At 37.3% G+C, this 19,682-nt stretch overlaps 1 protein-coding gene across 1 annotated transcript in view; it reads left to right on the top strand.

Moving 5' to 3' along the window:
• Nucleotides 1-19,682, top strand: part of LOC136149942 (putative selection and upkeep of intraepithelial T-cells protein 1 homolog) — an 86,161-nt gene that overhangs the window by 49,073 nt on the left and 17,406 nt on the right. The window contains exon 2 of the mRNA XM_065910675.1: nt 16,569-16,916. Within this exon, the coding sequence (XP_065766747.1) occupies nt 16,569-16,916 (348 nt within the window). The remainder of the gene's footprint in view (nt 1-16,568; nt 16,917-19,682) is intronic.

Here is a 19,682-nt window from a genome sequence, read left to right as displayed (position 1 = left end):
TAACAACAAAGAAACAAAGATATGTAAAGCAAAAATAAGAAGAAATATAAGGGAAAAACAAAAAAAAAATATAATCATAGTGAAGTATATTAAAATTTCTCTGAGAACATTTTATCAAGTGCAGAAAAATAATAGGAGCATCTTAAATTTTGTCATTAATAATTTAAATATAATAGATTTCTATTTATATTAATTTTATATCCTACACAAATATATTTAAATTTTTGTATCTCAAACATTATTATTAGATGTCCATAGGACACTTAGAAAAACTGGTAAAAAAATAAACATTACTAAATTTCAAAAAGTAGAATTTTTTTGTGATTCTGTTATGCATATACACATGTATTATTTTTTAAATTATTTTCCATTATAGCTTATTATAAGATGTTGACTGTAATTCCCCATGCTATACAGTAAACCTTTGTTGCTTGTCACATATCTTTTTTTAAAAAATTAGAAATCTAGCATTCTATTCATACTAAGTCAAACAAGTAGAGTTAAAATGTTATAAATTTTTTAGTTAGGCAAAAATTCAGAAGTTTTCTAAAATATATGTTATATATTATTTGTAAATATGTATACTAGAACTTTTCTACTATGCTGATAAAGGCTTGAGTAAGAATATTTAAAAAAAAAAAAAGAAGAGATGGAGAAACTGGATAACATAAACTAAATGAAATGGAATACTGAATATGAAATAGAAAGAGTGAGGCAAGCTAGATAAAAGTAAAAGATCCTCATAATCCAGTTGTTTTTAAACACAGCTGCTCATTAGAAACATACCTGGAGCTCTGGTCTAGTTTTCCTTACTCCATTGTCTCCTCTCTACTCCATGAAGGGAAGTTTGCTACTGGTTCATTTTGGGAAAATTCACAAAGAAAAACAATGAGTTCAGAGACAAAGAGATGCTGGGAAAAGCAGATGCAGAAATCATGTTGGCCTTCTTTTTGTCAGTTTGGTTATGGACACTAACAGCAATAGGAAGTACAGGAGAAGTGTATTCAGGTTCAGGGTAGGAAAAAGGATTACTTGTTCCTCTTTAAGACAATGTTTCATTCTGATTTTTCCTTATGGTTGGTGTCATTTAACCTGGTCTTTCTTAGATTTAAGTGTCTGCCATCTTCAGAAATGGGCTTCCCTGGTAGCTCAGTGGTAAAGAATCCACCTGCAATGCAGGAGATGCAGGAGACATGGGTTCGACCCCTGAGTCAGGATGATCCCCTGCAGGAGGGCATGGCAACCCACTGCAGTATTCTTGCCTGGAGAATCCCAAAAACAGAGGAGCCTGGAGGGCTGGACTGAAGCGACTGAGCACAAGCACAAGCATCTTCAAAAACACAGAAGGCCAGGTGTCAGTGCATCACAGAGTAATGGACACATGTCACTGCAGACAGAACACGTTCATATTCTATTAATGGAGAAAATACATACGTATAAATATATATATGTGCATGAGTGCTAAGTTGCTTCAATCGTGTCTGACTCTGCGACCCTATGGACTATAGCCTGCCAGGCTCCTCTGTCCTTGGGATTCTCCAGCAAGTATATATATATATATGCTTATATATGTATATATAACACATATTTAATATACATATGATTTCATATCTGACATATCTGACATAGTTCTTAGACTAGCAAGCCTTCTAATCAACTCTGATTTCCAGTATTTCAAGTACAATTTTACCTAGTCCTTGAGGAAGAAGTTATATGGAGTATGCTTATAATAGCTCCCCAATAAGAGAGAAAGACGGTACTGCTGCTACACTGCTCATGTCAGAAACTAATTATGAAGCTATAAATAATATTTATAACTTTTCCTCTATCTAATCCATATTCCTCTTTCCCTCACTTTGGAGTATTGGGGTTCTTTAGTTCAGTTCAGTTGCTCAGTTGTGTCCAACTCTTTGTGACCCCATAGACTGCAGCACGCCAGGCCTCCCTGTCCCTCACCAACTACTGGAGTTTACTCAGACTCATGTCCGTTGAGTCAGTGATGCCATCCAACCATCTCATCCTCTGTTGTCCCCTTCTCCTTCCACCTTCAATCTTTTCGAGCATCAGGGTCTTTTCAAATGAGTCAGTTGCTTGCATCAGGTGGCCAAAGTATTGGAGTTTCAGCTTCAACATCAGTCCTTCCAAAGTGGGAAGACCCTAATCTTATTCCTAAAGCATCCGAGTCTTTAGCAGTCTTGCATTTATTACTGTGGTCTTTAATTAGCATGTATGTGTGGGTTACAATAAACTGTGAAAAATTCTGAAAGAGATGGGAATACCAGACCACCTGATCTGCCTCTTAAGAAACCTAACCTATGCAGGTTAGGAAGCAACAGTTAGAACTGGACATGGAACAACAGACTGGTTCCAAATAGGAAAAGGAGTACATCAAGGCTGTCTATTGTCACCCTGCTTATTTAACTGATATGCAGAGTACAGCAAGAGAATTACTTGGCTGGAGGAAGCACAAGCTGGAATCAAGATTGCCAGGAGAAATGTCAATAACCTCAGATATGCAGATGACACCACCCTTATGGCAGAAAGTGAAAAGGAACTAAAGAGCCTCTTGATGAAAGTGAAGGAGGAGAGTGAAAAAGTTGTCTTAAAGCTCAACATTCAGAAAACTAAGATCATGGCATCTGGTCCCATCACTTCATGGGAAATAGATGGAGAAACAGTGGAAACAGTGTCAGACTTTATTTTTGGGGGCTCCAAAATCACTGCAGATGGTGATTGCAGCCATGAAGTTAAAAGATGCTTACTCCTTGGAAGGAAAGTTATGACCAACCTAGATAGCATATTAAAAAGTAGAGAAATTAGTTTGTCAACAAAGATCCATTTAGTCAAGGCTATGGTTTTTCCAGTAGTCATGTATGGATGTGAGATTTGGACTGTGAAGAAAGCTGAGCGCTGAAAAATTGATGCTTTTGAACTGTGGTATTGGAGAAGACTCTTGAGAGTTCCTTGGAATGCAGGGAGATCCAACCAGTCCATCTTAAAGGATATCAGTCCTGGGTGTTCTTTGGAAGGACTGATGCTTTGGCTGAAACTCCAATACTCTGGCCACCTGATGCGAAGAGTTGACTCATTGGAAAAGACCCTGATTCTGGAAGGGATTGGGGGCAGGAGGAGAAGGGGATGACAAAGGATGAGATGGCTGGATGGTATCACCGACTCGGTGGACATGATTTTGGGTAAACTCCGGGAGTTGGTGATGGACAGAGAGGCCTGGCGTGCTGCGATTCATGGGGTCACAAAGAGTCAGACACAACTGAGTGACTGAACTGAACTGAACTGACCTTGAAGTAATTAGATGTAGTCAAGAGAATCCCCTGGATTTTCTCCGCCTTGATGGTATCTGTTTCCCTCTAACACTCTTATTTATTTATATATTTGTCTGTGTCATGTCTTAGTTGTGGCATGAGGAATCTTTGATTTTCCTTGCAGTATGCAGGATCTTTAGTTGTGGCATGTAAACTCTTAGTTGCAGCATGTGAGATCTAGTTTCCTGATCAGGAATTGAACTTGGGACCCCTGCATTGGAAGTGTGGAGCCTTAGCCACCGGACCACCAAGGAAGTCCCTTATACTCTGATTTCAATATCTTTTTATTTGCCTGTTGATTGGTGGCTCAGCTGATGAAGAATCCGCCTGCGGTGCGGGAGACCTGGGTTCAATCCCTGGGTTGGGAAGATCCCCTGGAGAAGGGAAAGCTACCCATTCCAGTATTCTGGCCTGGAGAATTCCATGGACTGTATAGTCCATGGGGGTCACAAAGAGTTGGACATGACTGAGGGACTTTCACTTTCAGTGGCATAGAAAGCCCAAATCAGTTAGGTGGCAATCTCCACTTACAAATCACCAGGCAAACACTGCTTACTTTTATGATGTTATTCCTTCCTTGAGAGGGTCTTTAACCTAACATAGTTCAGAATTGTGAGAATAGAAAGCGAGAGTAGGAATGTGGGTTATTGTGTTGATAGTAAAAGAAATTTCTTCTATCTTTGTCTTTCTAGTCTTAAACCTATATATTTTGGTAATGGAATAAAAAAGCATCACTTGCAAGTCATCGATTCAGAAAAAGAACGGCAATTTATGAAGTAGTGTTGCAGCTTTGTGCATAGTTATTTCCAGCTAGCGCCATAACAAGAGTCTTCAATAGGCCATTCCAGTGATCTATAAGATCAGCTGCTTCTGTGTGAAGGAGTATATGGTAAGTTCCACAGATCCCATATATAGGAGCTCATTACTCCACTTCTTTTAAGGTGAAATAAGTTTCTCAATTAGAAACTATATTAATACTTTGTAAGGAACACCACAGTGACAATAAGGCATTGTTGCGTCTGTTCTTGGTGATGCTGGCAGAACCACTGTAGCCAAGGAAGGCAGACACACATAGGGATAATTATGCCATCCAGTGAAAAAAATTTTCATTTTCTTTAAGGTGGCAGAGGTCCTATACAATCAATTAGTGGAGAATGATTTGTCATGCAGGACATTAGTTGAAAATATGGGGCTTAATGTTTAATCCTAGGTATTGACAGTTGGGAGATCAATCCAGTAGGCAGAAACCATGGGGAGGGAAAATCTGTCTTGTTGAGCTCATGCATTACCCCACATCCCACTGCAAATACTTGAGCCCATTAAACAAGTACCAGGGTTGCTCATAAAAGAGACGGCTGGATGTTCACAGGATGGGCACCTTGCTCACCTGGCTAATTGAGGGCTTCCCCTACAACAGGCAACTTTGAATGACATGCAAATAACTCGCAAATGTGCTCATACTTTGTGCTCATTGTAAGAGGTGAATTCACACATGCAACTTCTCAGTCGTCACTAATCTTACAACTTGGTTTATTCCACGATTCTGACCAGCTGGTGTTCATGAGCCAGTGTAGGTTTTTATGGTCATCCACTGTCTCCTTATCAAGTTACTGGTGTTTATTAGAGCTCAGGAACAGTCCAGAAGCTGATTCTCTAAAGGAGAATAGTTATTTGGAGAAGGTAGAGTGCCTTTTCTCCAAATCTGTAGATATTTACATGATGATTCTCAAAAAAGAAGAACTGAGTTGGGCAATCGGATTTCAAAGCTCAATATAAAATTACACTAATTAAAACAGTGTTTGACTGCTGTAAAGACACATGAATGGATCAGTGAAATAGAATGCAATCTAAAAATGTATCCAAATTTTTTGTTCTTTGAACCCTTGTCAAAAATCAGTTACTAACATATGTATCAATAACTCTGACCATTATATACCTATAATGGTTTTATAATGTATCTTGAATTTAAATAATATAATACATGAATTTAAATGATGTCTCCAACTTTATTCTTTTAAAAATTGTTTGTCTATTCAATATCCTGAACTTTCCCATATCATTTTATATGCACTATGTCAATTTACTCCTCAAAAACCTGCTTGGCTTTTGATATTAAGCTTGGTTTCTGTATAAACTTTGTTTTTTTTTTTTTGTTTGTTTGTTTTTTTAGTGGAGTGCAGTTTATTACACTGGCGGGCCCAAGGCAGAGTCTCCTCTTAGCCAAGGACCCCGACCAGCATTTGTGAAAATCTTTTATACCCCATGTGTACGATGTGTACGTGTCCAAACCCACCACCTACCCCATGTGTACGTGTCCAAACCCACCACCCCAATTCCCTTGAGACTTACATAAACAAAGGAAGGGTAAATACAACTACAATAACCCCATCATTCAAACAGTGTGTTCAAACAGTCAATAATCAATAAGTGTATAATGTATAAACTTTGGAAGGAGTTTCTTGAAAGAATTTCTCTCATGTTTTTTTCAATCATCAGAAGCTACTATTTTGCAGTTGAAGAATGTCCTGTGTACCTTAGGGAAGAGCTCTCTCACTTCTTATGCTCTGTCCCCAGTCTTTGGTAGACTATTTCCATGTACAAATTAAATTTCCATGTAGGAAAATTAGTGTTTTATACTGACTGTGTATAATCTTTTGTAAATATAGTGTTAAGTTTTTATGGGATTTAAAAGTCTTTATTTTCTGTTTACTTTTTCTATCAAATACTGAAAGAGAAGGGTTAAAATGTGCAACTATGGTTGTGGATTTGATTATTTCTCTTTTTAGTTTGGTCAGTTTTTGCTTCATGTCTTTTGAATTTCTTTAGCTAGAAGTATACACATTTATGATTGCTATGTTTTCTTGGTGAATTGCATTTTCATCACCTTGAACTGTTCCTCTTTATCTCTGTTAATATTGTTTGTTCTGAAGTCTATGTTGTCTGATATTAATATAGTAAGATAATATAGTAAGATATTAATATGCTTGGTGTTCACAAAGTATATATTTTTTCAAGCATTTACTTTTAAACTGTGTATTTATATTTAACTTAAAATTATAATAATATAATGATATGATATCTCATTTTTATCCAGTCTGAAGTCTCTTGTGTTTTCCTTTTATACCTTGTTTTATGTTGGGTGAGTATCATTTAGCATTCTACTACTTTCTTATTAATTATGGATTTTTTAATGGTTGCCTTTGTTTTAAAATATACATCTTTAACTTGTCAAAGTCCACTTTGAAATAATGTCATATCATGATCCTCTACATAGAAAACCCTAAAGACTCCACCAGAAAATCACTAGAGCTAATTAATGACTATAGTAAATTTACAGGATATAAAATTAACACACAAATCCCTTGCATTCCTATACCCTAACAATGAGAAAACAGAAAGAGAAATTAAGGAAACAATTCCATTCACCATTGCAACGAAAAGAATAAAATACTTAGGAATAAATCTACCTAAAGAAACAAAAGACCTATATATAGAAAACATAAAACACTGATGAAAGAAATCAAAGTTGACACAAATAGATGGAGAAATATACCATGTACATGGATCGGAAAAATCAATATAGTGAAAATCAGTATACTACCGAAAGCAATCTATAGATTCAGCGCAATCCCTATCAAGCTACCAACTGTATTTTTCAGAGAATTAGAACGAATAATTTCACAATTTGTATGGAAATACAAAAAACCTCGAATAGCTAAAGCAATTTTGAGAAAGAAGAATGGAACTGGAGAAATCAACCTGCCTGACTTCAGGCTCTACTACAAAGCAACAGTCATCAAGACAGTGTGATACTGGCACAAAGACAGAAACATGGATCAATGAAACAAAATAGAAAGCCCAGAGATAAATCCACACACCTATGGACACCTTATCTTTGACAAAGGAGGTCAAAATATACACTGGAGAAAAGACAGTCTTTTTAACAAGTGGTGCTGGGAAAACTGGTCAACCACTTGTAAAAGATTGAAATTAGGACACTTTCTAACACCATACACAAAAATAAACTCAAAATGGATTAAAGATCTAAATGTAAGACCAGAAAATAAATTTGGTTGTGGTGATTTTCCTTTTGCCTCCAGTTATGTAACTCTTCAGTTATTAAATATATGTTGGAAGGCACCCAAATATAAATTATACATATATAAATAGAAATGATATTTGGATAGTTCACATATTAAAATTGCTGCCAAAATTATTCTTCTCAGTGGATAGGAAATATATCTGTGTACTTTACAAAGTGCTTTCTGTAGCTTACCATCTGGATAGACTGCACATAAACAAACAAACAAACAAACAAACAAACAAAACCCCCCACAAAACTCCTAGAGGAAAACATAGGCAAAACACTCTCTCATGTAAATCATAGCAGGATCCTCTGTGACCCACCTCCCAGAGTAATGGAAATAAAAGAAAAAAATAAACAAATGGAACCTAATTAAACTTAAAAGCTTTTGCACAACAAAGGAAATTATAAGCACGGTGAAAAGACAACCTTCAGAATAGGAGAAAATAATAGCAAATGAAGCAACTGACAAAGAATTAATCTCAAAAATATTCAAGCAACTCCTGCAGCTCAATTCCAGAAAAATAAGCAACCCAATCAAAAAACGGGCCAAAGAACTAAACAGACATTTCTACAAAGAAGACATACAGATGACTAACAAACACATGAGAAGATGCTCAACATCACTCATGATCAGAGAAATGCAGATCAAAACCACAGTGAGGTACCATCTCACGCCAGCCAGAATGGTTGCTATCCAAAAGTCTACAAACAATAAATTCTGGAGAGGGTGTGGAGAAAAAAGAACCCTCTTACACTGTTGGTGGGGATGTAAACTAGTACAGCCACTATGGAGAACAGTGTGGAGATTCCTTTAAAACACTGGAAATAGAACTGCCATATGACCCAGCAATCCCACTTCTGGGCATACACACCAAGGAAACCAGAACTGAAAGAGACACATGTACCCCAATGTTCATTGCAGCACTGTTTATAATAGCCAGGACATGGAAGCAACCTAGATGTCCATCAGCAGACAAATGGATAAGAAAGCTGTGGTACATATACACAATGGAATATTATTCAGCTATTAAAAAGAATGCATTTGAATCAGTTCTAATGAGGTGGATGAAACTGGAGCCTATCATACAGAGTGAAGTAAGTCAGAAAGAAAAACACCAACACAGTATATTAATGCATATATATGGAATTTAGATAGACAGTAACAATGACCCTATATGCGAGACAGCAAAAGAGACACAGATGTAAAGAACAGACTTTTGGACTCTGGGAGAAGGTGATGGGATGATTTGAGAGAATAGCATTGAGACATGTATACTATCATATGTGAAATAGATTGCCAGTCCAGGTTCGATGCATGAGACAAGGTGCTCAGGGCTGGTGCACTGGGATGACCCTGAGGGATGGGATGGGGAGGGAGGTGGGAGGGAGTTTCAGGATGGGGGACACATGTACACCCATGGCTGATTCATGAGAATGTGTGGTAAAAAAAAAAAAAAAAAATCACAACAATATTGTAAAGTAATTAGCCTCCAGTTAAAATAAATTTTAAAAAATAAAGAAAGAAAAGAAAACAAATAAATAAAATAATATCATGTCAGTTAATGTATAACATAAGAAACACCCAAGAGTATACTTCTGTTCTCCTCTCACCCCATTTTTGTGCTATTGCTATTCTTTTTTATGTCCACATGCTATAAACTGTATTATATTTTTATTTTTCAGTAATCAGCCAATAGTATTTTAATAAAGAAAATTAAGAGAGAAGAAAATGTCTTTACATTTACCCACCCATTTACTATTTCTAGAACTTTTCTCCTCTGATAGATTGGAATTTACATATGGAATAATATTCCTTCATCCTGAAAACTTCACTTCATACTTCTGGTAGCCTAGAAATGCAGGCAAAGAATTCTTTCTGCTTTAATTTTTCTGAAGATTTCTGACTTACATTTTAACTTGATACAGAGGTTAAGGCTGACTTTTTTCCTCTTGCAGCCTGTTACTCATTTCCATATTCTTATGTCTTGTTTCACTTCTATTAAGAAGTCAGTAGTGATTCTTATCTTTTGGCCACTGTATATAACATGTCTCATTTCTCTGGCTACTTTTACTTTTAAGGAATTTAGTCATTATATGCCTTCGAGTGTTTTCCTTTGTATTTCTCCTGCTTTCAGAGTTGTCAAATAGCTTTTTCTTCCCCATTGTTGAAATGATTATTACAGAGATTGCTTCTAGCCTTCTTCTTATGTCAGAAACATTCTCTTGCATGTCACCTTGACAATTTCAGAAGAATTTCTCAGAGGTATATATCCAAATATGTCCTTCAGTTCAGTTCAGTCACTCAGTCATGTCCGACTCTTTGTGACTGCAGCATGCCAGGCCTCCCCGTCCATCACCAACTCCTGGAGTTTACCCAAACTCATATCCATTGAGTCAGTGATGCCATCCAGCCATCCCATCCTCTGTCATCTCCTTCTCCTCCCACCTTCAATTTTTCCCAGCATTAGAGGCTTTTTAAAAATTAGTATTCTCTAGGCCAGAATACTGGAGTGGGTAGCCTTTCCCTTCTCCAGGGGATCTTCCTAACCCAGGGATTGAACCCAGGTCTCCCGCATTGTTTATCAGCTGGGCCACCAGGGAAGCCCAAGAATACTGGAGTGGGTAGCCTATCACTTCTCCAGAGGATCTTCCTGACCCAGGAATCGAACTGGGATCTCCTGCATTGCAGGAGGATTCTTTACCAGCTGAGCTATCAGGGAAGCCCATAATATGTCCTTAGTATGTCATGAATACTTAAATCCTTAATTCAATGCTGTTAAGAGATTCCAGTGGCTTTCTTGGTGATTCAGACTGTAAAGAATTCACCTGTAATGCAGGAGACCCGGGCTTGATCCCTGGGTCAGGAAGGGTATTCCCTTGGAGAAGGGAATGGCTACCCACTCCAGTATTCTTGCCTGGAGAATTCCGTGGGCAGAGGAGCTGGGAAGCTACAGTCCATGGGGTCGCAAAAAGCTGGACATGACTAAGCAACTAACACTTAAAAAGATTCCAGAATAGATGGGTTTATTTTCACATGCCCAGTGTCCTAATCCTTATCAGTACTCAACGTTATCCAACTTTTTGCTTCTGCTTACTTAATGGATAATAAATTGTATCTCCTTTTGTATTTATATGCCTTTATTTACACAGTGTAACAAATTGTCAGATTTTGTCTTGTTCCTCTGTGATTTGCAGGCATTCCTATCTAGGTATTGATCCCTTGATATTATTAGGCTTTGAAAATATCATACTGTCATGTCAGACATCTGCTAACTTTGTCCATAATGTCCTAATTTAGCATAGATATTTAAGGTTGTCAAATTAGTTTTTCCCATACAGTTTGTACTTTGGGGTTCTATTAAGAAATATTTTGCACCCCAATATCTCAAAGACATTATCCTGAGTTTTTACTTGTGTGCTTTTTTTTCCCATAGAGGGAACAAATTTTCCTCTGGAACCCCTCTTTTTTCAACTGATATGTGATTCCACCTGTTTTTAGTCAGGATTTTGGCAAGGAACTACAAGGCAGATCCAAATGACATTCTGAATATCATCAAATGAAGAACATATTTATTTAAGAGTGATTGGAATTAAGTGAGTCAACAAGATCCTCAAGGTCTGGCTACTGTTGGAACTTATCACTCCTCATACATTAATGACAAATGATGAAAGAGTGTTGTCAGAGCCTGGGTGATCTGGAGCCATGGATGATGGGCTATGGGCAGGAGCTGTAGTTGTAGGGGGATGAGCCCCCCGACGTGTGGCAAAAAAACAGGAAGGGAGCAAGGAAAGAGATGCTTTGGCCTCTTTCTCTTCTCATCCTTCAGTCTCCCGTGACTCTCATAGGCCAGAAGGGAAGGGACCCCAGGTGCCTTGGTAGAGAGCAGCTTTGCAAGCTAGAGAATAAAGGAAAGAAGAGAATGGATCTGAGGGGACAAATGGAGAAAGACCTACATACACCATTTACATCAAACACCACATTTACTTTTCTCATATCTCTAGTCTGTTCCATTTGGGTTTGTCTTTTTGCACCAATACCATTCTGTGTCCTTTTACTTTGGCTTTATTATATATGTTAATGTCTAGTACAGTGAATTTAGAAACATTTCTCTTTACTGTTTTATGGCTATCTTTGTTATTAGTGAATGTTAATTCTTCCACATAGTTTTGAGGTTAAACTACCCTATTGCTCCTACTATTCTGCTACCATTGTATTAGAATTTTATGGTTTGTAGAGTAATATGAATGGCAACTTTAATCTTTAAAATGTTAATTTTTCCTCCTCCATGAACATGATATTGTTATCCAGTTTTTTAGGTTTAGAAAAATATTCTTAAAATTCCTAAGCAATCTTACATATTATTTAACTTAAGCTAGAGAAAAGTACTAAAAATTTGTATTTCTTAAAAGTTTGTATTTCTCTATTTTCTTATTACTTTCCGTGTAAATTATTTCATCCACATTTGTTCATTTTTCTCCTTCCTTCCTCATATTTGCACTACTCTGACAGCTTCATTTTCTGATCATGTTAGATAAAAGCATTTAATTATTTAGATTTATTTATTTATTTAGTTTATTTTTTGAATTATATACTAGTTATATTTTTAATATTTTGAGAAACCTCCATACTGTTTTCCATATTGGCTGTACCAATTTACATTCCCAACAACAGTGTACAAGGGCTCCCTTTTCTCCACGTCTTCCCCAACACTTATTTGTTGTCTTTTTGACAAGAGTCATTCTGACAGGTATGAGGTGATATCTCATTGTGGGTTTATTGTACATTTTCCTGATGATCAGTAATGTTGAGCATTTTCACTTGCCTATTGGCCATCTGTATGTCTGTGGGAAAATGTCTATTCAGGTCCTCTGCCCATTTTTTAAATCAAGATGTTTTAATTTTTTATACTGAGTGGTATGAGTTCTTTCTATACTTTGAATATTAACCCCTTATCAGACATATCATTTGCAAATATCTTCTCTCATTCAGTAGGGTGCCTTTTTATTTTGTTGATGGATTTTCTCACTGTTTAAAAGATTTTAAGTGCCACTTATTTACGTTCTTCTTTCCCTTGCCAGAGGAGACAGATTTTAAAAAAAAATTACTAAGACTGTGCCAGAATTAAAAGAGAAAGATTGCAAAGATTTTTTTCTCATTAAAAATAATGTTTTTGGAGATTTTTAAAGATAGCCTTTATCAAGATAAGGAAGATCCTTACTATTTCCATTTTCAAAGACTACAGTCACAATATTCCCTTATATAATAATATTCTTTAGACATTATAGTGTTATTTCTCCTTCATAGATAGCTTAAATTGATCCAAATGACATGCTACATAATAAACATTGTTTCATGCTTTACTTTCAAAGGGAGGTGAGTCAAGTTGAAACCTGTGCTTGTTTGAGAATTGTTGTTGCATCCTAATGGTAAAAATGAGTTTGGACAAGCAGTCCTACACACTGGGTGAGGCTGCCACCTTCATATTTCTTTTGTGAGGGGAATATATATTTTATGCTGGGAAAATAAGCTGTAGCACACAGGCATCTATTGGAATTCTTACAGAAAGTCTTGCGGGTTGCTAGGACTACAGCACATCTGCTCGTGGTTTTTGTGACAGCAGATCCAAGTATAGATCTACAGGCATTTGGATGGGGTCCTTTCTGAAGAGCCTGGAGTCTTTCTTAGATCTGTCTTTTATTTTGGGGAACAGGTAAATGAGAAAATTTGAGATGCTTCTATTTGGTTTATTTCTTTCATTACTCCTTTGCTTGACTATATAAGCTGCATATAAAGCTATCCAGTGTTTTTGACCTTAGGTCCTTTTTATTCTGTCTGGGTTTTGTTTTGATGTTTATTTGTCTTTGTTTTTGCTATGTTTTCACTTCTTTCCTTCAGAGTAATTTGCTTTAGAGATTAAGAAAATTATAAGTCCAGTAGGTCTCTATTATTTTAAAGAGTAGACTTATTTCAACTTCCATTAGAAATGAGCTTAGAAATAACTCTATGTATACTGAGTACCAACAAGTGTGTGTGCTACTCATTCCTTTGGACTGATGATAGTAATAAAAAAAATTGACTCTGTTCAAAGTATCTCTAAAACAGACTAAACTAATTGTTCCATTTTTAGATAGAGTAGAAACCAAAACTGTGCCTTAAGTAACTAAGTCTCTGAGAATTAAAACAAAATTGTAATGAGGTGATTCACTTTATATATACATATTTGCATATATATATTAATATGCTTCATGACTCTTTATAAATCATAAATATAAATCTCCCACACACATAAGATATAATTTCAGTGATTCTTAGCCTACATGTGTGTGTTTAAGAGTGAGTGAGATACATTCAAAGTATCTGGAAGGGACGTAGGTCTTCAAGCAATTTTGGTAAGCTGGCTTACCAGTCTTGAAATGCTTGCCTTTGGTCTTTCATTTTAAGAAAACTTTAAAGATAAATATTTAATTTGTATAAATATTATGTATAATATATTTGCATTATAATGAATAACAGTAAACTGAGCAACCATGTAACTGCAATCCATTTAGGTAAAATGGACAGGTTTCATCATTAAATGAGGTAAAAGAAGATCAAACCTTCTATTTTACTTTCTTCTCCACCTTCAGCCTGTGACTTTCACGTCAAGGTCCAGGTTCTATCTTAGGTATAGCCATAGGATGGGCTTCAGTCTGGCTATAAAGAGGGAGGAAAGGTTTCTCTTCTGAATTTAGGGATTAAAGTAAGTTCTTTATTTTTATTTTTATTTATTTATTTATTTTTTAAAGTAAGTTCTTTATAGTTCTGTGTACATCGCGTTGACCAGAAATCAGTCCTATAGCTCACCTGGCTGTAAGGAATCTGAAAAGTGTAATCTTTGTGTTCTCCAAGTTACTCAATGAACATTGGATTGTCTCTCTAAGTAGAGAAAGATTTGTCTTTTTTAAAAGATAACCAGCAATTCGAATGGCAAGGATTAATTAATACATTTTAGATATTGAGCCTTTTGTGTTCTAGTAGTTGTAAATGTTTTACCAGGACTTGTCATTTTGCTTTCTTTATATCTTTTGATATAAACACACTTTAATGAAGTTGAATTTAACATTTGCCATCATTTTATTCGGTCTGAGGAATTTGTTCATATCCCAATTACATGAAGAGTCTATTGTTACAAAGTGGTCTAATATTTGCATAGCTTTGGTTTCCACGTTCGTGTCTTTGATCTGTGTGTGGTATGAAGGGAGATTCCAAGGCTCCGCTTTCCTGTGCATTGTCTCAGCACCATTCACAGAGCAGCAATTCTTTCTTCAGTTTGCAGTCCTAGTGTTATCATGGATCAGGTTTCCACATGTTTGAGTATAATATTGGAAGAAGAAAAAAAAATCTTACTTCTTATTTCTTGTAGCTGATTGATCCAAGACTTTCTGCCAGGCAGTTAGCAGACTTTTATAGCTGAGCTTTTTTCTGCAGGCCCTCTGGGCAGCTACTGGGGAGTCCAGGTCCTACCTCTGATGTGGCATTTCCTTTGAATGTGGAAGTAGTGGATGGAGCCAGAAGGTTGCAGATCCAGGCAGACCCTGTCTATAATAGAGGAATTATGAATGTTTTGCCAAAACTGGCCTGTTGCATATAGCAGAAGGCACATGAGTGTTTCCATTAGGAAGTGAGGCAACATCAGAGGCAGCAGCCAGGGCTCTGAATTGAGGGAGTGGCTTAAGCCAAGATGCAGTTGAGGCCAAGTGAATCTGGGATGTGCATAGCTGAGTTCTGTACACTGTTTATGCTTTTGTCTACCACAGCTGCCCTCCATAGTAGTCATCTAATGAAGGCATGAGTCACAGTAAAAGCAAAGGAAAGCAAGAGAAAAAGACCTAATCTCAGTGGGTCTGACACCTGTGGTTTGGCTAAGTTATTCAGTGGCATGTCAAAGAGAATTCTCTCAAAAGGCAGGATTTCAGAACTGTCTCTGTTTATTGTTTTCCTGTGTTACCCACAATTGCTATTTCATTTTCCAGGTGTGATGGAGCTTGCATTTTCCTATGTATTTGGATACTCTGTAGCCATTCTCCTCTTACAAATGGTAGTGCTCCCCTCAGGTAGGGTTATCTATTTCTTTTTCATGGTATGTTACATCTATAAGGGAAAATGAAGATAAAAGACACTGAAGGAAATGTTCAGTGTTCCATGTGATAGACTGAGATCTCTTCACATATTCAGCTTGTGGGCAAAGTGGTCCAAAGGGCTCAAGGTGGCTTCATTCATATGTCTAGCATTTTGGCAGAGTAGGCCGGAAGGCTGGGATCCCCTGGCACTGTCAACTGGCATGTTAACACATGGCCTTTCTGTTATGGTGGTCTCAGGCTCATCAGACTTTGTATATGGCTACTGATGGCTTCCAGAAAGAATGAGAAAAAAAAAAGGGAATGAGACCTGCTCATTCCTAAGACAAATCCAGGAATGATTACAGGTAGTCGTCTGCCATGTTCTATTGAGCAAAACAGTATCAGGGGACAGTTTTAAAAGGAGGGGACATAGGCACTTTCTGTTCAGGGATGGAGCATCAGAAAATTTGTGGCCATCTTTAATGCACCAAAAACTGACACTGAAAAAAGCAGCTGGTGTATTTGATAAGTAAAGGCTGTTATTCAGCCATAGTGGTCCATATCCTGCCTCTCAATGGTGTGAGCTATTCACATTCCTTTATTAAATATTTATGAAGTACCTCCCATGTTCAGGCAATGTTTTATGCACTGGGGATAATACAGAGCATTTTTTAAAAGATAGAGACTCTGTTGTTGTACAGCTTACATATTAGTTGGTTATAAGAGGAAATAAGATGGGAATTTAAAATATCAGTAATAATAAGTGCTAGGAAGACATGACTAGGGGAAATATTAAGTGGGTGATGATAAAAGTTTTCCCTACGAAGTTGACATCAAAGCTGGGACCTGAGAAGTAAGAAGGAAGCAGGGATGGGAGAGTGTGAAAGAAGAGCACTGCTGTCAGAGTGAAGGTATCTTTGAGAGCAAAGTTCTAAAATCGGAAAGGACTTGGCATCAAGAGCTAGGAGTTAGGCCCATGTGTCCAGAGCAGAGGGACCTAGGTAAACTTTCTCCTGTGGCCTTCAGAATAAATCCTTGATCTCTGACTTTCTTCACAGAGCAGTTCACTGTGACCAGCTCCGGGAGCCGCCAGGTGGCCCTGGTGGGTGGACATGCTGAGTTCAGCTGCCAGCTGTCCCCACCACAGAGTGCAGAGCGCATGGAGGTGGGCTGGTTTCATGAGCACCATTCCCAGCTGGTTTACCTGTACAAGGATGGGGAAGAAGTCTCTGGAAAAAGCACTTACAACTATATGAATCGCACAGTACTCCTGAAGGACAGCCTAGGAGAAGGCAAAGTCACCCTCAGGATCCATAATATCAGTGTTCTTGATGGGGGACAGTACCACTGTTTCTTTAAAGATGGTGACACCTCTGAAGAGGCCATCATGGATTTGAGGGTAGCAGGTAAGGACAAAAAAAGTCATCTCCACATTTCCTTGGTAACACTACCCTGAAACACTTCCAGAGATAGTTTGCTTATTTATATATGTGCATAATGTATGTATACATACATATGTATATGTCCTTGCAAACATATAGACATACAAGTATTTATCCTTATATAAATATTTATATATCCATATCTTCTTTCTAAATGCTAATACAGTATATACTTTGTTTTGCAACTTGTTTTTTTTAACTTAATAGTGTAAACTGAAGTCATATCAGTTATTGATTATTTTTCCTAGTCCTTTCATGGTTGCAAAGTTTTCTATTGTGTGGCTGATTCAGAATTATTTTACCCATATCCTATTAAAGGACATATAGGTTCCTTTCAACCTTTAGATAAGCAAGTAATACTCTATTTAATTATTTAAATAAATTACTACATATGTAATTTCATGCATGTCCAAGTGTGTGTCTGTGTATAAAATTTTAGCATCATTTTGTCAAATCACACATATACTCACACAAACATGTGGACACACACTCATATTTTTGGGGCTTTTAATTCAGTTCAGTTCAGTTCAGTCACTTAGTCATGTCTGACTCTTTGCGACCCCATGGAGTGTAAAACGCCGGGCTTCCCTGTCCATCACCAACTCCCAGAGCTTACTCAAACTCATGTCCATCGAGTTGGTGATGCAATTCAACCACCTCATCCTTGGTCATCCCCTTCTCCTCTCACATTCAATCTTTCCCAGCATCAGGGTCTTTTCCAAGGAGTCAGTTCTTCCCACTAGGTGGCCAAATATTGGAGTTTCAGCTTCAGCATGAGTCCTTCCAATGAATATTCAGGACTGATTTCCTTTAGGATTGACTGGTTTGATCCCCTTGCAGTCCAAAGGACTCTCAAGAGTCTTCTCCAACACCACAGTTCAAAAGCATCAATTCTTCAGCACTCAGCTTTCTTTATGGTCCAACTCTCACATCCTTACATGATTACTGGAAAAACCATAATTTGACTAGACAGACCTTTGTCAGCAAAGTAATGTCTCTGCTTTCTAATATGCTGTCTAGGTTGGTCATAGCTTTTCTTTCAAGGAGCAAGTGTCTTTCAATTTCATGGCTGCAGTCACCATCTGCAGTGATTTTGGAGCCCAAGAAAATAAAGTCTGTCACTATTTCCATTATTTCCCCATCTATTTCCCATGAAGTGATGGGACCAGATGCCATGATCTTAGTTTTCTGAATGTTGAGTTTTAAGCCAGCTTTTTGACTTTTCTCTTTCACTTCCATCAAGAGGTTCTTCAGTTCCTCTTTGCTTTCTGCCATAAGGGTGGTGTCATCTGCATATCTGAGGTTATTGATATTTCACCTGGCAATCTTGATTCCACCTTGTGCTTCATCCAGCCCAGCATTTCGGATGATGTACTCTGTATATAAGTTAACTAAGTAGGGTGACAATATATAGTCTCAATGTACTTCTTTGTTGTACAGTTGGTTGTTCCATGTCTGGTTCTAATTGTTGCTTCTTGACCTGCATCCATATTTTTCAGGAGGCAAGTAAGGTGGTCTCTAAGAATTTTCCACAGTTTGTTGTGATTTACACAGTCAAAGGCTTTGGCCTTGACTTAATAAAGCAGAAGTAGTATTAATCAATAAAGCAGAAGTAGATGTTTTTTCTGGAATTATCTTGGTTTTTCTATGATCTAATGGATGTTGGCAATTTGATCTCTGGTTCCACTGCCTTTTCTAAATCCATTTTGGATGTCTGGAAGTTCACAGTTCACATACTATTGAAGCCTGACTTGGAGAATCTTGAGCATTACTTTGCTAGCATGTGAAATGAGTGCAATCATGCAGTAGTTTGAGCATTCTTGGCATTGCCCTTCTTTAGGATTGAAATGAAAACTGACCTTTTCCAGTCCTGTGGCCACTGCTGAGTTTTCCAAATTTGCTGGCATATTGAGTGCAGCACTTTCACAGCCTCAAATTCTAGAATTTGAAAGAGCTCAACTGGAATTCCATCACCTCCACTTATTTTGTTCATAATGATGCTAAGGTCCACTTGACTTTACATTCCAGGATATCTGGCTCTAGGTGGATGATCATATCTTTGTGGTTATCTGGGTCATTAAGATCTTTTTTGTATAGTTCTGTGTATTACTGCCACCTCTTCTTAATATCATCTGCTTCTGTTAGGTCCATATCTTCTGTCCTTTATTGTGCCCATCTTTACATGAAATGTTCCCTTGGTATCTCTAATTTTCTTGAAGAGATCTCTAGTCTTTCCCATTCTATTGTTTTCCTCTATTTCTTTGCACTGATCATCTAGGAAGGCTTTCTTATCTCTCCTTGCTATCCTTTGGAACTTTGTATTTACATGGATATATCTTTCTTTTTTTCCTTTGCCTTTAACTTCTCTTCTTTTCTCAGCTATTTGTAAGGTCTCTTCAGAAAATCATTTTGCCTTTTTGCATTTCTTCTTCTTGGGTATGGTTTTGATCACTGCTTCCTGTACAATGTTGCAATCCTCCATCCATAGTTTTCAGTCACTCTCTCTATCAGATTTAATCCCTTGAATCTGTTTGTCACTTTCACGGTATAATCATAAGGGATTTGATTCAGGTCATACCTGAATGGTCTAGTGGTTTTCCCTACTTTCTTCAATTTAAGTCTGAATTTGGCAATAAGGAGTTCATGATCTGAGCCACAGTCAGCTCCCAGTCTTGTTTTTGCTGACTGTATAGAGCTTCTCCATCTTTGGTTGCAAAGAATATAATCAAT

The sequence above is a fragment of the Muntiacus reevesi genome, chromosome 1 (assembly GCF_963930625.1).
Source record: "Muntiacus reevesi chromosome 1, mMunRee1.1, whole genome shotgun sequence".
Lineage (NCBI taxonomy): Eukaryota > Metazoa > Chordata > Mammalia > Artiodactyla > Cervidae > Muntiacus > Muntiacus reevesi.
Note: the sequence above shows the minus strand (reverse complement) of the source record. Positions and strands in the feature narration are given on the sequence as shown.